This window comes from Geotrypetes seraphini, chromosome 3 (genome assembly GCF_902459505.1).
Source record: "Geotrypetes seraphini chromosome 3, aGeoSer1.1, whole genome shotgun sequence".
NCBI classification, from domain to species: Eukaryota; Metazoa; Chordata; class Amphibia; order Gymnophiona; family Dermophiidae; genus Geotrypetes; species Geotrypetes seraphini.
The window spans coordinates 407,076,150-407,095,197 of record NC_047086.1 but is presented as its reverse complement, the minus strand read 5'-3'; the positions used below and the strand labels follow the sequence as shown (position 1 = coordinate 407,095,197).

Here is a 19,048-nt window from a genome sequence, read left to right as displayed (position 1 = left end):
AGCTTACAATCTAAACAGACAAACAGGATGTCATGGATACAGTTAAGGGGAAGGGTTGGTGGATTTAAGGCTATATCAAAAAGGTGGGTTTTCGGTCTGCTTTTAAAGAAGGGAAGGGAAGTGGTTTGGTGAACAAACTCGGGTAATTTATTCCAGGCACAGGGAGCAGCTAGATGAAAGGAACGAAGTCTGGAATTGGCACACATGAACAATCCATACAATCGCATAATCCTGTTAGTTCTAACGAGCAGAAGTTAAACAAAACTTCACTTTTAGATTTACAATCTGACCCGTAAGTTTGCATGTTCTCTATTTTTCTGGTTTATAATGTTCATGTAATGATATACATATCATAATGCAGTGTAGGAGAGAGAAAAAGGGTATCTGAAGATATGGAGCAAGCAGAATGAAAACTGAACTACAAAGTGGAGAAAATATAGTTAACATATATAATCTCTTGCCAGAAAGCAGGTCAAGGCAATTATTAGTAAAGTTCAAAAGAGGTTTGGCTACTGTTGGAAACAGGATACTAGGGGTTTGATGAATCTTCGGTCTGTCCCACTATGGCAATTCTTACGTTCCATGTTCATAAAATATTAATTGCCCAACTTGGAAGAGCAACTGTTATTCCCTTGAAATGATCTATAAGAAATGTTAATCTACTTTTTGAGATCTTCTGAATACTTCTAACCTAAAATGGCCACTGCCAGAGACAGGAACAACAACAGTTCTCCATCTGGCTCAGCATGGCTTTAATGATATTACCTTACAATGGGGATTAGTGCATTAGGTTGCCTTGCCTACACTGTCTGAAACCAGGAGACATTCTTCAAGGCTCTTTAAAAGTCAAGACCCACAGCTACAACTAATCCAATACAAACATTAGACACTCCCAGCAGCCCTCTAGACATGGATGCAAATTAAACTTACTAAGTTGCCATAGATTTCTCAGTGAAGGTTATAAAAGCCATTCCTAGGGGTCTATTGTGAACCGTTTTTCTCTTCTGAATATATTCCTCCAGGAGTTCATCCTTTTCCTTGTTGTAGTAATCGATAGCATCCTCCTTTGAGTAGCAAAAAAAGGATAAACATTTTTATTTTTTATTTATTCATTTTTAGATTCTTACAACAAGTGAATTAAACATATTATAATCAATTGTCATATATCACTTGTATTTACAAACAAATCCTCTTGTAATACAGAATAAATACCCCCCTTTTTATCAATATTCCTATTTCCATATGATATACATTCCCCACCCGCCCCTACATATCTACTACCCATGTGCTAAGATATCTGATCATTAGAATAATTAGTCAATGGTTCCAAAATTTTTTTTAAATTATGAAGATTCCCTTGTAACGCTAACACCTTTTCCATCTTATATATATGACAAACTGAGTTCCACCAAAATGTATAATTTAATTTAGTATAATCTTTCCAATTTTGAGTAATCTGTTGTGAGGCGACCCCTGTTAATATCAACAATTGTGGAGGGAGGGGTAAATTTTCCAAATTTTTATAGGTACCATCAAGCCTATATTCTAAGACAGGGTATGTTTTGGATCCTCTCAGATCTCATGGAGAATGTACCTGATTGGTTATATTTAGAATGGTGGCTCCTGCTCCCATTACATTTAGAACATGTAGTTAGTATAAAATTGCCTAGGAAATACAAAGATAATAGAATTTTACTGGATACTTGGAAGACCTTAAGATATATTAGTAATCTAACACCAGATCCAATTGCTAAATCACTAAATCAATCTATTTGGGTAAACTCCAGGATCAAGATTGGCGGATTTAAGATTGTCTGGAAACAATGGATAATTGCAGGTATACGGACATTGAATGATGTTATTTCAGAAGGATCACTGCTTAGTTTTACACAATTGCAACATAAATTTGGCTTAAATAAAACACAATATTATAAATGGATGCAATTGAAGCAGGCTATTCAGGTAGGGTTCCCTGAATGGAAGGGTCTTAATACTCAATATAGCTTGCAGGTTCTCTGTTTTCAGGCAGATTTTTTGGGACACCAAGCCGCAAAATGGTATAAATTGTTATATGGATTTTTAAATAAAAAAAAGAAAAATGGACTTAGGGATATTTGGAGTATTGAGATTGGACAGACAATTTCTGCGTCTCAATGGCCACGATTTTGGTCCTGGAGATTAAGATCTACAAAGTCAGCATCTATGAGTCAAACATGGATGCTTTTGTTACATCGAGTTTTATGGACCCCTACGCGTTTGCAAAAGATAGATAGTACTAGGTCTAATAGATGCTGGCATTGTAGATTAGAAGTTGGGACGTTAGATCATTTAATTTATTTTTTTGTCCCTGTGTAAATGCTTTTTGGAAACTAATTTGGCCCCAAATTAATAAGTTATTAGAAAACCATGTAGGACTCTCATATGACACTATATTATTTGGTACAGCAATGAGAACTCAGAGTCCGATTTCTGCGAAAGGATAAACATTTAACACAGTAAGAGGAACAAAATCCAAAACAGAAGAGAACACTATCTGAAAAGAAGTAGCTTTATTTAGGCCCCCTTTTATCAAGCTACATTTGGGGATTTTTTTTTTCATCGCCGGCAACTGTGGCAAAAGCTATGACACTCATAGGAATTCTATAAACATTGGAGCTTTTATCGCAGTGACCGGTGGTTAAAAAAACCCTAACATGGCTTGATAAAAGGAGGCCTTAGCTTAATAGTTGTTATATAAATAGTTGTGCAACAGCGAAAAATTCACAAATGCCTGCATCTTGCTAGTTTTCTCATACATTCAAGAACTTTATTAGTCTCTGAATCCTGTAGTCTCTCGAGACTACGACGGAAACTCCCCACAGCCATTTCCTATTAGCGATCTATACGGGGCAAGAGCGTAGGAAGATTGCTCCTGCCCCGAAAGCCCGCTAGACCACCAGGTAAGGCCGGGATGCCGGGTGGAAGGCAGGAGGGAGGCGGGGGTGGGTCAGAGCCGGCCCAGAAGATATTCGCGGTATTTCACCATTCACGGTCTGGCTCTGCCCCTATCTCCCGCGAATCCGGAGGGAGAAGTGTACAATGTATAAAGAAGAAGGGAGGAACGTAAGGGGGGGGAGACAAAACAGGCAACCGTCATGCAGAATAACCTGCATCAGAAAGCAACTAAATCAAGGCCTGTTCAGTTTTTAATGTTAGAAGATGAACATGTTTTGGTGGAAGGGATTAATGCAAAGATTCAGAGACTAATAAAGTTCTTGAATGTATGAGAAAACTAGCAAGATGCAGGCATTTGTGAATTTTTCGCTGTTGCACAACTATTTATATAACAACTATTAAGCTAAGTGTACGAAAATCGCTCCTGCCCCAAAAGCCCGCTAGACCAGGTAAGGCCGGGATACTGGGGGGAAGGCTAAACTGTGAGCTTTTTTTCTTTTTTTCCCCCTCCCCCCAAAAATCGCGAATATGTGAAATCGCGATTACCGAAACCGCGAATGGGGAGGGGGAAGTGTAGTTCTTTCCTCTTCCCTATTGTTTCTGTCATGTAGATGTATTGTTGTATGTTTATTAAGATACTAGTATTTAAGCCCGTTACATTAACGGGTGCTAGAATATATGGCTGTCTGTCTTTCTTTCTTTATGTCTCTCTCCCTGCTCCTGTCTCTTTCTTCCTTTCTTTCTGTCTCTCTCCCTCCTGCAATTTTTCTCTCTCTCTCCCTGGCACCCTTTGTCTGTCTGTCTTTTTTTCTGTCTCTCTCTGGTCCCCTGTCTGTCTTTATTTCTGTCTGTCTCTCTCCCTAGCCTCCTTTGTCTGTCTGTATTTCTTTCTGTGTCTCCCCCCCCCCACTTTCCTTTGCAGAAGCAACAGTGATATTTCCCTTCCCCTCCAAATCCCTGTGAAGTAGTAGCAGCATTTCCCCCCCACCCACCCCCATTCCCTTCTCTCCCCCCCACTTTCCTTTGCAGAAGCAGCAGCGTATTTCTCTTCCCCTCCAGGTCCTTGCTGAAGCAGTAGCAGCATTTTCCCCCACACCCCATTCCCTTCTCTCCCCCCCCCCACTTTATTTTGCAGAAGCAGCTGTGATATTTCCCTTCCCCTCCAGATCCCTGAGAAGTAGTAGCAGCATTTTCCCCCACCCACTCCCCATTCCTTTCTCTCCCCCACCACCACTTTCCTCTGCAGAAGCAGCAGCGGTATTTCCCTTCCCCTCCAGGTCCCTGCTGAGTAGTAGAAGCATTTTCACCCACCCCCCATTCCCTTCTTACCTTGAGCTGCCCTGCTCCGTTCGGCCCCTCCCCCTTTCCTTCCCACGTGCTGGCCTGCTGCGGCTGAAGGTTTTTTTCGGCGACTCCTCCTGTTAAAATGCCCCCCCCCCTTCCCGCAACCGCTCCTGTTCAAAGCGGCCTGCTGGGGTTAGCGGCCGGCTGTAACGAACCTCGCAGGCCGCTCTCCAACTCGGTAGCATGTTCCCTCTGAGGCGATCGCGTCAGAGGGAACGTGCTACCATGTGGAGAGCGGCCTGCGAGGTTCGTTACAGCCGGCCGCTAACCTCAGCAGGCCGCTTTGAACAGGAGTGGTAGCGGTTGTTGCGGGAAGGGGGGGGGGAGTCGGCGACTTGCTGTGAACAGGAGCGGCAGCGGCGGCAGGACCATGAGCCCTCCTTCCGCCATCCGCCGCCAGCGCCGCTCCCTAACTGGCGCATACGCCTGAAGCCACGGACGGACACAGGACACATCAGGTCCCCACAGGAGATTGGGCAGCCTTTCCTTGCTTTCCCCCTTTGCCACACCCCTTTCCTATGCCTGCTCGTAGGGGAGGGTGTATTCCAGGATCTCGCTGTAAAACTCCGGAGTAATGGCTTCGGTCTCACCCTCCTCCTGCTCGCACTGCAAACAATTTGCGTTTATGCTGCCGAACTTCTTGCCTCCCACCCCCCTTCCCTCCGTCTCCGACGCCAAGAGTCGCCGCCAACAACAGTCTCCACCTGCATTGCCCCCGCCGCGCCACCCACTGGCCCGTCGTGCGAGGAACGGAGAACAGGTTCAGGGCTGCCAGGAGTGAGCCCGGCTGAGACTGCCAGGAAGAGGAAGGCGGAGCAGGTGAGCCGCCACTGCGAAAAACTGTAGTGATCCAGCCAGACCGTGAGTGCGGGCTGTTGTAAGCTTGCATGTGCACTCTTGCCGGCCACGGACATACGGATCACGGAAGCACGCTGATAGGAGTGCGCATGCGCGAGTTAGCCTTTTATATATAGAGATTGTATTTTCATGTGTTTTGTATGTACTGTGGAACCTTGGTTTACGAGCATAATTCGTTCCAGAAGCATGCTCGTAAACCAAAATACTCGTATATCAAAGCGAGTTTCCCCATAGGAAATAATGGAAACTCGCTTTGATACATTCCCCCCCTCCCCCCGAGGCCAATGGCGCTGCTTCTCCCCCCCTCCCCCCGTGAACCGACACGCCCAGCCCGACCAACTTTAACTCACCCCCCGTCTGGCACCGGCACGCAGCCCACAGGATGTGCCGGTGCCGCTTGAAGATCTTCTTCCTGCCTCTGCCGGCTTTGAGTATGCATCTGCGCATGCTCAAGCCCTTCTAATTCTCCCTCTCGCCAAGAATCTCGGTGAGAGGGAGAATTAGAAGGGCTTGAGCAAGCACAGATGCATGCTCAAAGCCGGCAGAGACAGGAAGATCTTCAAGCGGCACCGGCACGTCCTGTGGGCTGTGTGCCGGTGCCAGATGGGGGGGTGAGCTAAAGTTGGTCGGGTGGGGGTGCCTATTCTCGTGGGGAGGTGCCGATTCGAGAGGGGGGGAGCGATGCCGGTTCTCGTGCCGGTGCCAGACGGGGGGTGAGTTAAAGTTGGTATGGGAGGATGCCGATGTGAGCGTGGAGGGAACGATGCCGGTTCTCGGGGTGGATGCTCGCAAATCGAGTCAACACTCGGTTTGCGAGACAAGTTTTGTGAGAATGTTTTGCTCATCTTGCAAAACACTCGCAAACCGGGTTACTCGCAAACCGAGGTTTGACTGTATTTTATAAACCTTTGTAAACCGCCTTGAAGTTTGATTAGGCAGTTTAACAAATTTTAATAAAAGTTGATTCTATTATCTCTCTATGAATAAGGGTTTTAATTTTCCAGCCATGGTTAATTTAAAACCTCTGAAATAGTCCAGGAGGTCCTGTTAGGTGCCTCTTCTATAATGGTTACTTATAAGCCAAGAGTACCCCAGGACCAGTGTGCCTAACATTGAAGCATCATATTTATGGAGACTATGGGTCGATGCATTTTCCTGCTAAGAGGACTGGATGGTAAAGTAGGGGGTGGGTCAGTAGAGTGGGCAGATTTGATGGGCTATGGCCCTTTTCTGCCGTCATCTTTCTATGTTTCTATGGTGTGTCAATTTTGCAGATGGCATCAGTTTTAAAAAGCACTAGAGCAGTGTATTGCAAACTACGTGCCATGGCACACTAGTGGGCCTCCTGAGATTTCAGGTGTGCCGCACCTGCCTACAGGATGCGCCTCTCATGGCGCATCCTGAAGGCAGTCAGCCGGCGCCAGTGCCTCTCCTTCTTTCCAGCCCTCTTCACTGCATCTCGGGACCTATGTGAAGGGCCTTCAAGCATGCGTGGACATCGACATGATGATGTCACACATGTGCATGATGTCATCACAGTGACGCCCACGCACTTCCAGGTGCCTCGAGCTGCGGTCACTACCTTTAGTGTGCTGCGGCTCGAGAATGTTTGAGGGACACTGCACTAGAGAAAAAACCCCATACAATTTCATGTGGAAAATCAACAACTAGCTTTAGATTTTGTGTAATATGTTGTTTACCTACCTCAAATTTCTAGGGATGAAATATGTTTAAACTAAACTAAACTTTAAGTTTATATACCGCATCATCTCCATGGATGTGGAGCTCGGCACGGTTTACAAGAACTTAAAATATAGGAAGAGAAGGAAAAAAAAGGTTTACATGAATTTATATATAGAAGAGAAGAGTAAGGAGGGATTGAATTACATTTTAGTGAAAAGCCAGGTTTTCAGTTGCTTGCGGAATAATTGGAGGCAGCCCAGGTTCCGCAGCGGGGTAGTAAGGTCGTTCCAAAGACCTGTGATTCTGAAGAGAAGGGATTTTTCCAGTTTGCCTGCATAGCAAATACCGTGTAGAGAGGGGAAGAATAGTTTATACCTTTGGGCGGGTTGGTAGAGGCAGGACTCGAGGAGTTATAAGATAATGGGATTAAGGGAGGAAGGATGCCATGAATGATCTTAAAAGCCAGGCAGGAGCATTTGAAATGGATTCAGGAAATCACTGGGAGCCAGTGAAGTTTGGCTAGGAGTGGGGAGACATGGTCAGACTTGCGTTTTGCAAAGATCAACTTAGCTGCAGTATTCTGGATTAGCTGGAGTCTTTGAAGACGTTTTTTTTGATAGGCTTAAGTAGATGGTATTGCAGTAGTCTAGTTTGGAGAGGATGATGGATTGGACAAGGACGGCGAAATGTTGTTGGCGAAAATAGGATCTTACTTTCCTCAGCATGTGGAGGCTGAAAAAGCATGATTTAGCCAAGGAGCTGAGGTGGTCATTGAGGGAGAGAGAAGAATCGATAATGATGCCAAAGACCTTGCTTGAGAACTCAAGCTACAGTGCAGCACCTGAGGGTAGTGCTCCGATAATGGATTTTATGTGTTTCCACTGCCTATTAATACATTTTGTGCCTCAATTATCAATTTATCTTATTTACCCATATTGACATTAACACATTATTTCATTTTCTTGTCATAACGATAATCTAATATTGAAAGTGTGCAAAAGAAAAACAAGACTGCAAGTTTTGGACTCATTAGCTGAACTACCAGATTTATTTAAAAATTTTTTAAACCTGCCTATCCACAAATCTAGGCGGGGAACAATAATCACATACAAAGTCACACAAAAAATACAGCACAATAAAAAACAACAGTACATTTGCGAACTATCACATGACTTACACCAAAATAATACACAATCACAATTTTGGCCCCCATTCTAATATATATAAAGAAGAACTACACATCCTCAAACTGTCACTGCGCTTACACCAGAAAAGTGTTCAAACAAAACAGTTTTCACCCCCTTTCTGAAATGCCAAAGCATATTTGATTGTCACAACCACAGAGATAAGGCATTCCATCAAAAGCATAGATGAAATGACAGCACTGATTAACTGGATTACTTGCTCAGTGGTTCAAAGCAAATCCAAAATTCGGTGGTGCTGTTATAAACTTGAAATCCATGTAGGAACAAGCCAGCAAAACTTCTGTGGATAGAACAAACTGGAGGAGAAAGACAGATTTATGGAGAAACTCAACACACTAATGGACATACTTATTTGCAAGTTGTACTGATATGGGATGCAATTCTGCCAGCATTTACCCACGAGTGACCCAAATCTGTGGGCGAGGCACTGGTGGGCACAATGGATGGACCACGAGGGTCTTTTTCTGCCATTATTTACTGTGTTAATGAAATATAAACTTTGTGACTGTAGCAGAGAGAAGATTCCCATGATTGAGTTGGCCTTTTATAAAAGGTCAAAGAGAGAAATTTGTGAGTGTTGGACTTCATCAGATTGGACCAATTGACCTCCCTCAGACCAGGAGATAAGAACTACAAGAAAGGCTGGCAAAAAAGGGGGAGGATAAAGAAAAGTGGAGAACAAAGAGTGAAAAAGAAGAGCAGAAGAGCAAGAGATAATGAAAAGATCTGTGTTTGAAGTGGAACAGGGAGATTCAGATGAAGTGGCAGAAGAACCAAAGGAGGAAGCTCCTGTTGCTCTAGGGCAGGGGTGTCCAACCTTGACCCTCACCAGGTTGGGTTTTCAGGATTTCCCAACAATGGAAGCAGTGCATGCAAATAGATCTCATGCATATTCATTGAGGAAATCCTGAAAATTCAACTGGATTGCAACCCTTGAGGACCAACGTTAGACAACCCTACTCTAGAGAAAGCTATTGTAGAAAAGGTCAAAATATATTACAAAGTCGAAAGGACCTCCAAAGTGCTTGGAATCCTGCTCAACTCCACACTTTTCTACGAACCACAAATATCCAACCTTCTGCTATCAGGCTGATATGCAGCTTAAAGAAACATGACCATGTCTCTGCCTACTACAGGACACTTCCCTGGCTACCTATAAAAGTTCAAATTATGTTCAAACTGTCATGCATGGCTCACCATGCACAGGACACCAACGCCCTTGAACACATAATCCACCTGTTCTCCTCTTTCTTCACCTCAACCAGGATGTAATGTAATTTATTTCTTATATACAACTAAATTCCGTTAGGATTCTAAGCGGTTTACAGAAAATAGACAATAAAAATAAGATAAATAAATAAAGAATAGGTACTTTGAAATTCCCTTACTGTCCCGAAGGCTCACAATCTAACTAAAGTACCAAAGAACAAACAAATTAGCAAAATAATAGAGAGGAAAATAAAGATAGAGGAAAAAATGAGATATGAAGCATCCTAATAAGAATACATTGAACTCTCAATACCAAACTGTTAAAAAACAAAACGTACATTCCAAAATAATAATGTAATGGAAAGAAACTAATTAAATAGAAAATAATTTTAAGAATTAAATCAAATATAGAAATGTAAAAAGAAATGAGGAAAAAAGAAAAGGTAGAGGAAGACATATGAATAGAATGGAAAGAGAAACAGTTAAACAATAGAATTCTAAGAAAATTTTAAATGAAAACTAAACAAATAGACATGTAAATCTGTCTTGGGGGGGGGGGGATTCAGTGCGCTTCACCCACCCCCCTTTTTTAGCAGATGCTAGAGCTGTTGGATAAACAGCACCCATCAAATGCTCATCCCATCCTCCAAGGGAGTGAAATACAAGCGAACATTCAACACTTTCTTCACCTACACCTACATCCCTTTCAACACCCATAAGGTCTGAACTAAATTACCTCGCATTCAGTAAAAAAAAAAAAAAAAAGAAAACCTTCCTATTTGAGAAATGATTTTCCTATTAATGACCACACACTCTCTCCAACAATGTTCCAATTCTCATGCATGAATGTAACCCAGCTACAATGTAACCTTCACTCTTGAAACTTTAAATTCTTGTTCCCCTGAAATAGTATAACCTTCTTCATCCTTATATTGTAAATTTCTCCATGCTATCACATGGGCGTCTTATCCTGTAAATCGCCTTAAACTTGTACCATTTGCTCCCGAGAGAGGTGGTGGAGAGGAAAATGGTGATGGAGTTCAAAGAAGTGTGGGATGAACACAGAGGATCTAGAATCAGAAAATAATAGTAAATATTGAACTAGGCCAGTACTGGGCAGACTTGCACGGTCTGTGTCTGTGTATGGCCGTTTGGGGGAGGATGGGCTGGGGAGGGCTTCAGTGGCTGGGAGGGTGTAGATGGGCTGGAATAGGTTTTAACGGAGATTTCGGCAGTTGCAACCCAAACACAGTACCGGGTAGAGCTTTGGATTCTTGCCCAGAAATAGCTAAGAAGAAAAAATTTAAATTGAATCAGGTTGGGCAGACTGGATGGATCATTCGAGTCTTTATCTGCCGTCATCTACTATGTTAAGAATTCCTGATTCAGTTAGATTAGACTAAGGATATAAGCAACATAGCTTTTGCCAGTTTATGACACCATACTGAACTCGGAGAGACAGCAAAGACTGCTACTACTGCCTGAATTGATGCAGGATGGAACTCCTCTCGTATGAGGAAAGACTAAAAAGGTTAGTGCTCTTCAGCTTGGAAAAGAGATGGCTGAGGGGAGATAGGATTGAAGTGGAGTAGAACGGGTACAAGTGGATCGATTTTTCACTCAATCAAAAATTACTAAGACTAGGAGACACTCGAAGTTATAGGGAAATATTTTTTTGCTCAGAAAATAGTTAAGCTCTGGAACGCATTGCCAGAGGTTGTGGAAAGAGCGGATAGTATAGCTGGTTTTAAGAAAGGTTTGGATAAGTTCCTGGAGGAAAAGTCCATAGTCCGTTTTTGGTTAAGACAAGGGGGAAGCCACTGCTTGCCCTGGATCAATAGCATGGACTGTTGCTACTCTTTGGGTTTTGGACAGGTACTAGTAACCTGGATTGGCCACCTTGAGGACGGGCTTGATGGACCATTGGCTTGACCAAGTAAGGCTATTCTAATGTTCTTATAAATAGGATGTGCAGTGGCCTCCTCCTACTCTAAAGCCTCCAAGTTCTTTAGAATAAAGAAGTAGATGGAGATAAAAGTTGATCTAGACATTAGCAAATGGGCAGTTGGGTAAAATAGTCTAAAAGAAATATGGTGAATATTTCCTGGACTACTACTTTATTAGCATTGATGGTACAGTTGTAGATGTTTTGTGTTGAAGAATGTGAATGAAACAGACAGTCAATGAAAGAAAGGTGATCTACTTTAAAGGCTGTACACCGATAATGAATCTATCTGGTAAATGGAAAAAAAATGTGGGAGGTGATTCAATTTAGCATGCTCTACACCCAGGCTGGATCCCTCCATCAGAGTCCTGGTAATAAGCAGAGTTATTGTTATGGGTGGGATAGGCGATCCATCCGAACTTGGTCTACACTTTTTTTCCTTGAAATTTTATTAGTTTATAAAAATAAATACAGTAATACAATACACAAAGGCATAAAAATACAATTAGATAAATAAAAACCTATGCAAGAGATCATTTTCTGACATGTACTTCCCCTTTTACGAAGCCGCATCAGGCTTCTTTCATCACCAGCTGTGGCGGCACTAGCTCCAACGCCCATAGGAATTCTCCCCTTCCACAAAACTGCAACACAGTCCCTAGCACCAGCCATGGCGGCAACGCTCTGACACCCATAGGAATTCCATGAGTGTCGGTCTACACTTTTAATTGAGGTAGTATGATGTAGTGAGAGTCATGCCATGCTCAATAGGCTCCACACCATGCAGAAAACACGCCTGTTGACCACATTGATATATTACGCAAAAAAGGTGATCCCACCTTACAGCCTCTACACCCATGGTGGATCCTTTGAATGGTGCTGTCAATGAGTTTGCGCAGCAGAGAACAAAGAGTAAGAGTCCCAGTTTCAACGTGGAGATTATGATGAAGTCAATGATCTGGCTCAGTAGGTTCAGTATTTACAGCTGGAAGTCAGGAAACTCTCAGTAGAGGGTCGCAGAGAGTCAATCTTGCTGGGAGCAATAGTAAGAGAAAGAGGTGTCTCTCCCAGCTCTTAAAGAGCGCATCCTGAAGGAGAGAACCGAGGCATCTTAAGAAGTTCTATAGGAGGCACATCGTAATCTAATGTATCAAGGATCTGCTCTGGGTTCAGTATTTGACTCCAATTTGAGAGTCAGAACTTTTCTGTAGCTGCCTCATACATTTAGAATAAAAGTGGAAAAGATAGATTCGAAGGGATTCCATATGATTCTGGAGCACATAATGTAGGCTCACACTCAGTGTTTCTGGACTGAGAAGTGTCAAGAAGTACTCGTTCGATGAAAAGATAATGGATGGATGGATTATGGGCCTGAGTCGGCCACTGACTCATGACAACATGCACAATGAGGAATCCACCCTGTGATGTTTCACAGCAGAGTACAGGAGTGGTTTTGCCAGTGCTTTCTCCTGTGAAGTGTGTGGCTTCTCTGTGTCACTGCTGTTCTGATAGTAAGAGCAGGCCTACTCAGGGCAGCCAGGCCATATGTTCTTGGGAGCACCGGATTGACGACATCAAAAGGAAGAATAGGGACCATGAGGATGTCATGAGATCTCGATGTTCATCAATGCTTCAAAGAAAAAAATGGAGTCGGTACCTGCAGGCCTTTATGTGCTATGCTCAGCGTGGGCCAGTACCGAAGGATTAGATGATAGTATTGATGAGGGGCGTGGCTTAACGCGAACACAGGATGGAGGTGTGATCACGACGCTCCTCTATATCTGGGCAAAATTTTAAAATTATAATTCTCTTATTGCTGATTTTGAGATAAAAAACAAGTTTAAATTAAACTTAAAACTATTGCAGACTAATATTGAGTTCCTCCGATAAAATCGAGATAGATCCTGAGAGAGGAAAACTGAAAGAAAGATTGCCGGTTTTTCTCTCAGCGCTGGATTGACGCGGCAGATAACTGACAGAAAAGAAATCTATCAAATAGAAACAATCGGATAACAACGCTGTTATTAAAGTAAGATTTGAAAAGAAAGGAGACGGATTATCTCTGTATTAAGGCAGCACGGAGGTAAGAAATAGCTGTTAAAAACTTGAACTGACTAACAGCTAAAGAGAAACGGATCTTGAAGTGAAATCGCTGTCAGATGAGATGATTTAATACAGCCCTCTCCTGCCGAAGATAAATTAAAACCTTAAAGACATTGAATATTACTAGCTTTTAGAGGTATAGATACGGCACGGTAGAGAAGAGAACTGTTTCAAGAAATAAAACTGATTAACGTTTTAAAAAAAAAGAACGATCCCAATGTGAGACAGTTGACAGTTGATTATCTAAACTATGACAGTTTAAGGTAGCCCTTTCTAGTCAGCGCTGAGTTGGAGCCCTGAGATAAAACTGGTCCTTTACCTGAAGCCAGTTTTCTTGTTCGTTTTTCCTCAGCGATGGTTCAACATTGGGACAGATAACAGATAAAAAATTCTATAAACGCAAATAATACATATTGCTGCTGATATTAAGGGAAGATTTGGAAAAAGTTAAAAGAAATACGTGATTATATTAATGCTGATTTGAATGCTGAGAGAGTGAAAGAAGGCTTATGAAGATTTAATTTGAAAAAGACATACAGCATTCTCAGGGGATTGAAAAAAGAAAACTGATAGAGAGAGGAATACTGGCATTTTCTCTCAATAATTAAGTGCCAAAGTACTGAAAACAAATAAATATCAGCTTATTAAAATAAAAGAAATTCTGAATTGAATATTGCTTTCCTCTGACAAAGCTGCGATTGGGCTTGTGAGAGAGGAGACAGAGAAAAGGATCAACGGAACTTTAAACTTTAAAAAAAAAAAACCGAAGCAACAGGACATCGAGGCAATTGAGAGACGCTGAGAAAAAACAGAAGACAGTTACTTCAAGTTGGTCAAAATAAGGGAAAATAACTCTATAAAGTGTTGCTCTCCTCAATCGGGGCTGCGATTGGGCTTGTGAGAGGAGAGGAAAAACTACTAAGAATTTTTTTTTTTTTTTTTTGTCAGCGCTGAAAAATTAAAACTTGTGAAAGAAATTGACTAATCTGAGAGAGATCTAAGGGAAGGAAATGTTGTTGGACTGAATGTTCCCCTCCTTCATTGAGACAGTGAAAGTGAGAAAAGTAAAAGAAAAAAGGAAAGAATTTTCAAACTGACATAGGTAAAAGATAAAAGAAGGAGAAAAAAAAAAAATTAAAAATAACCATCTAGCCAATATTAAAGAGATAAATAAACTAAAAAAAGAATATTCAAGATTGTGACAGATAACTGAGGAAAAGAAAAGGGCTTAAAAAGAAAATTTCTACTAAATCTTGGAAGAAAAGAGATTAAAAACCTAAGAATATCAAATCTAAACCTAAGAGACTAAATATAAGAAATAAGAATAACCAAGAAAAAGAAAACAACAACATGGCAAGCACCAGACAAAACAAAAATGAGGCTGGTACATCTGCAAAAAGACAGAAACAAGACCAAATAACACCAAGCAAAATACCACTTCCTATCGAAGAATCAGACATATTAAGCAAAACAGAAGTTATGGAAGAACTAAGACAAATCAAACAAATGCTTAAGGAAACTATAACTAATATGTCGGAAATGAAAGAAGAAATTTTAAATATTCATAGACAAATGGAAGTTAACAACAAAAGAACAACTGAACTAGAATCAAAAATGGAAGCTATAGAATGTGAATCAAAAAGATGTAAAAACGACAGCCTGGAATTAAATAAATTAAAAGATCAACTGGAGGACTACGAGAATAGAGGAAGAAGGAAAAACATCAAACTTTTTGGAATACAAGAAAATTTAGAGGGAAAAAATACTATCCTTTTCCTTGAAAATTTAATTCCAAAAATACTACAGTTAGACTTGAAACAACCAATTGAAATAGAAAGGGCGCATAGAATCCCAATTAAAAATTTAGAAAACAAAGACAGACCAAGACCAATAATTTTCAAAATGCTGAGATACCAACAAGCACTAGAAATACTAAATGCTGCAAAAAAAGATAAAAACCTAAATTATAAAGGATCAAGATTATGGTTTTTACCAGACTTTGCCAAAAACACAGCAAATAAAAGAAAGAGACTACTAGACATGAGACCTCTACTAAAAGAAAAAGGATTTAAATATGGTCTATACTACCCGGCGAAAATGAGAGTATCATCTGGAGACAAATCCTTATATTTTGAGGATCCCGAAAAACTAAAAGATTTTCTCTCTAAACCAGAACCTATGATATTTTAACATAGAACATTAAGATGGTTTTGAAGACTCTATGAAAAATTAGAAAAATATGACATATCGAAATATCTGAAGAAAAGGAGGAAAACAATATAAAGAAAAGACAATAAAAATTATAAGAAAGAAAGAACAAAATATAGGAAAATTATTAAATAATACACTACATATATGTTTAAAATAATTATATGTTGAAATCATAAAACTAAGGAAATACAAATTAACATATTGTTAAATGGATAATGATACATTAATGAAATGTTATGGAAAATGATTAAAGATATAAAAGATCAATATAGATAGATAGAAGGGAAATTTGTTTAAATATTGAATATTGATTGCCTGGAATGGGGAGAATGTTTGGATTACAGTTCCAATGTGTATCCTTAAGCAGCCAATGTACTGGGTGGGAAAGGGAGGGACAAGGAGAATATTTACTAGAATAATTAAGGGAGATACATTAGGGTTAAATATGTGTGTCATGAAGAAAATTTTTTGGATATTAAATATGAAAGAGGAGAGGAAGAATAAGATAATGAAAAGTATTAAAATGTATAATGTCTTTTAAAATATATTCTATTAATGTCAATGGCCTGAATCATGTAATTAAAAGGAAAAAAGTATTAACATTTTTAAAAAAGCAAAATGCGGATATTTACTGTCTGCAAGAGACCCATCTTAATATGAAGGAATCACAGAAATTATCAGGTGGATGGATAAAGGAATGTTTTTTTGCTCCAGCAGTGGGTAAAAAAGCAGGGGTTGCAATTCTTATAAATAAAAAATGTATGGCCAATATAAAGGTAAAAAGTTCAGATCCACATGGAAGATGGATACATATCGATATAGGTATGGGAAATGATACCCTGACGTTATTTAATATATATGCCCCTAATTCGAATCAATCAGAATTTTTCAAAAAGCTACAAAATATGTTATTACCACTGGCTGCCTCTAATTTAGTGGTGGCTGGAGATTTTAATGCTGTAATGGATCCATTATTGGATAAAAAACCAGGTAAAAATATTAAATCTTTAGGTCTAGATAATTTAGTTCGATCATGTGATTTGAAGGATATATGGCGTATTCTTCATTTTAATGATCAGGAATATTCATTTTGTTCACAGGTTCATAAATCATTTTCAAGAATAGATTATATTTTTGTTTCAACAAATAAAGTGCAACAGGTGATTAAAGCCTCCATTGATCCTATTATCATTTCGGATCATGCGGGAATATGGATAGAATTACAATTAGATCAATTAGAAAATAATAGACCTCTTTGGAGATTTGATAATGCATTGCTTGTGGATGACAAATTTTTGGAAAATTTTAAAACACAAATTAATGAATTTTTTCAAACAAATTTAGTGGAAGATACATCTATAGAGAATGTATGGGATGCATTTAAAGCAACTATGAGGGGTAATATTATATCATATTCAGCTTTTATTAGGAAACAGATCAAAAGACAATATATAGAATTAGAAAAAGAAATAAAAATATTAGAAGCTAAATTGATAAGTAAATGGGAATATGAAGTTTTACAAGCTCTTTTGAAAACAAAAGGTAAATATAATGAATTAACTTCAAAAATGATAAGAAAAGATTTGTTTTCCAAGCAAACAGTGTATTATGGAAATTCTAATAAGGCGGGAAAATTATTGGCAAATTATCTTAAGGCAAAAAAAAGGAGAACTAATATTAATGGAATAAAAGATGATAATGGTATAATAACAAATCAAACAAATATAATATTAAAACAATTTTTAAATTTTTATAAGGATCTGTATTCTTCCGAACCTTATTTGGAGAAACAAAAAGATGGAAAAAAATTTTTAGATTTAATTAATGGACCTAAAATTCCTGATCATATAAAACGAAGTTTAGAAGAACCTATATCATTAAAAGAATTAGAAACAGCATTGAGATCTCTTAGAGTTGGATCCGCTCCAGGTGGTGATGGTTACACAGTAGAATTTTATAAAACATTTCAAAATATCCTTTCCCCACATTTATTAAAATTATATCAGACACAACTTATAAAAGGTAATATAAAAGGTACTATGGCTGAATCAATAATAATTGTTTTGCCTAAGCCAAATAAAGATCCTACTTTGGTTTCAAACTACAGGCCTATATCTTTGATAAATGTTGATAATAAACTTTTGGCGAAAATTTTGGCTTTGAGATTAGCCAAAGCTCTCCCACATATTATAGATATGCATCAAACGGGTTTCGTTGCTAAAAGACATTCCTCCAATAACTCTAGACTATTATTTCACATGCTAAACTTATCAAAAAAAATGGATGAACCGGCTTTTACAGTTTCATTAGATGCTGAAAAAGCATTTGATAGGGTAGAATGGAATTTTATGTATCAGGCTTTAGAATGGTTTGGTATAGGTTCTGGATTTATACAAATGGTAAAAACATTGTATAGCTTCCCGATTGCAAGATTAAATATTAATAATAAGATATCTGATGGTTTTCAATTACAGAGGGGAGTTAGACAAGGCTGTCCTTTATCTCCTTTGTTATTTGATGTTGTATTAGAACCCTTATTGTTAGCAATACAGCAAACGAGGGAGATACAAGGTATTCCATATTCAGATATGGAATATAAAATTTCGGCTTATGCGGATGATATTTTGCTTTATTTGAGAAATCCAGAGTCTACCTTATCTTCTTTATTGGAATTAATTGATAAGTTTGGCAAATTTTCAGGTTATAAAATTAATTGGAATAAATCTGAAATTATACCCTTGAATGTTCACTGTGTAAAAGGATTATTTGATACTTTTCCATTCATATGGAAAGAAGAAGGATTTAAATATCTAGGCATTCAAGTTAAAAAAACAATTGAAGATACTGTAAAAGAAAATGAAAAATATGTATTAAAAAAAGTTACGGAGTTATGTGAGCAATGGAACCCATTACATATTTCTTGGTGGGGAAGAGTTCAAACTATTAAAATGATGATGTTGCCTGTAGTTTGCTACCAAATGAGTATGATACCTATTTATTTTCAGGGGTCCTTTTATAAAAAGCTTAATAGAATTTTAACAAAATTTCTTTGGCTTGGTAAGACACCTAGAATAGCTTTAGTAACCTTACAAAAATCAATTAAGGAGGGAGGGGTAAATTTTCCAAATTTCTATAGGTACCATCAAGCCTATATTCTACGTCAGGGTATGTATTGGATCCTCCCAGAACTTATAGATAATGCACCAGATTGGTTATATTTGGAATGGCGCCTTATGTTTCCCCTAAATTTAGTTCATTTACCAAGTATTAATATACCTAAAAGATACAAAGAAAATAAAATAATAATGGATACTTGGAAAACATTGAGATTTATTGATAAATTAACACCCATCCCAATATACAAATCAACTAATCAATCCATATGGATAAACTCCAAGATCAAAATTGGCGGAGCTCAAATCCTTTGGAAGAACTGGATTAATGCAGGCATTAGATCTCTAGATGATATTATTTCAGAAGGTAAACTGCTGGATTTTCCACAATTGCAACATAGATTTGGTCTTAATAAAACACAAAGTTTTAAATGGTTGCAATT

At 39.2% G+C, this 19,048-nt stretch overlaps 1 protein-coding gene across 1 annotated transcript in view; it reads right to left on the bottom strand.

Annotated features, from left to right (window-relative positions):
- Positions 1–19,048, bottom strand: part of TMEM63A (transmembrane protein 63A) — a 202,822-nt gene that overhangs the window by 104,842 nt on the left and 78,932 nt on the right. Inside the window, exon 12 of the mRNA XM_033936649.1 lies at positions 931–1,064. Within this exon, the coding sequence (XP_033792540.1) occupies positions 931–1,064 (134 nt within the window). The remainder of the gene's footprint in view (positions 1–930; positions 1,065–19,048) is intronic.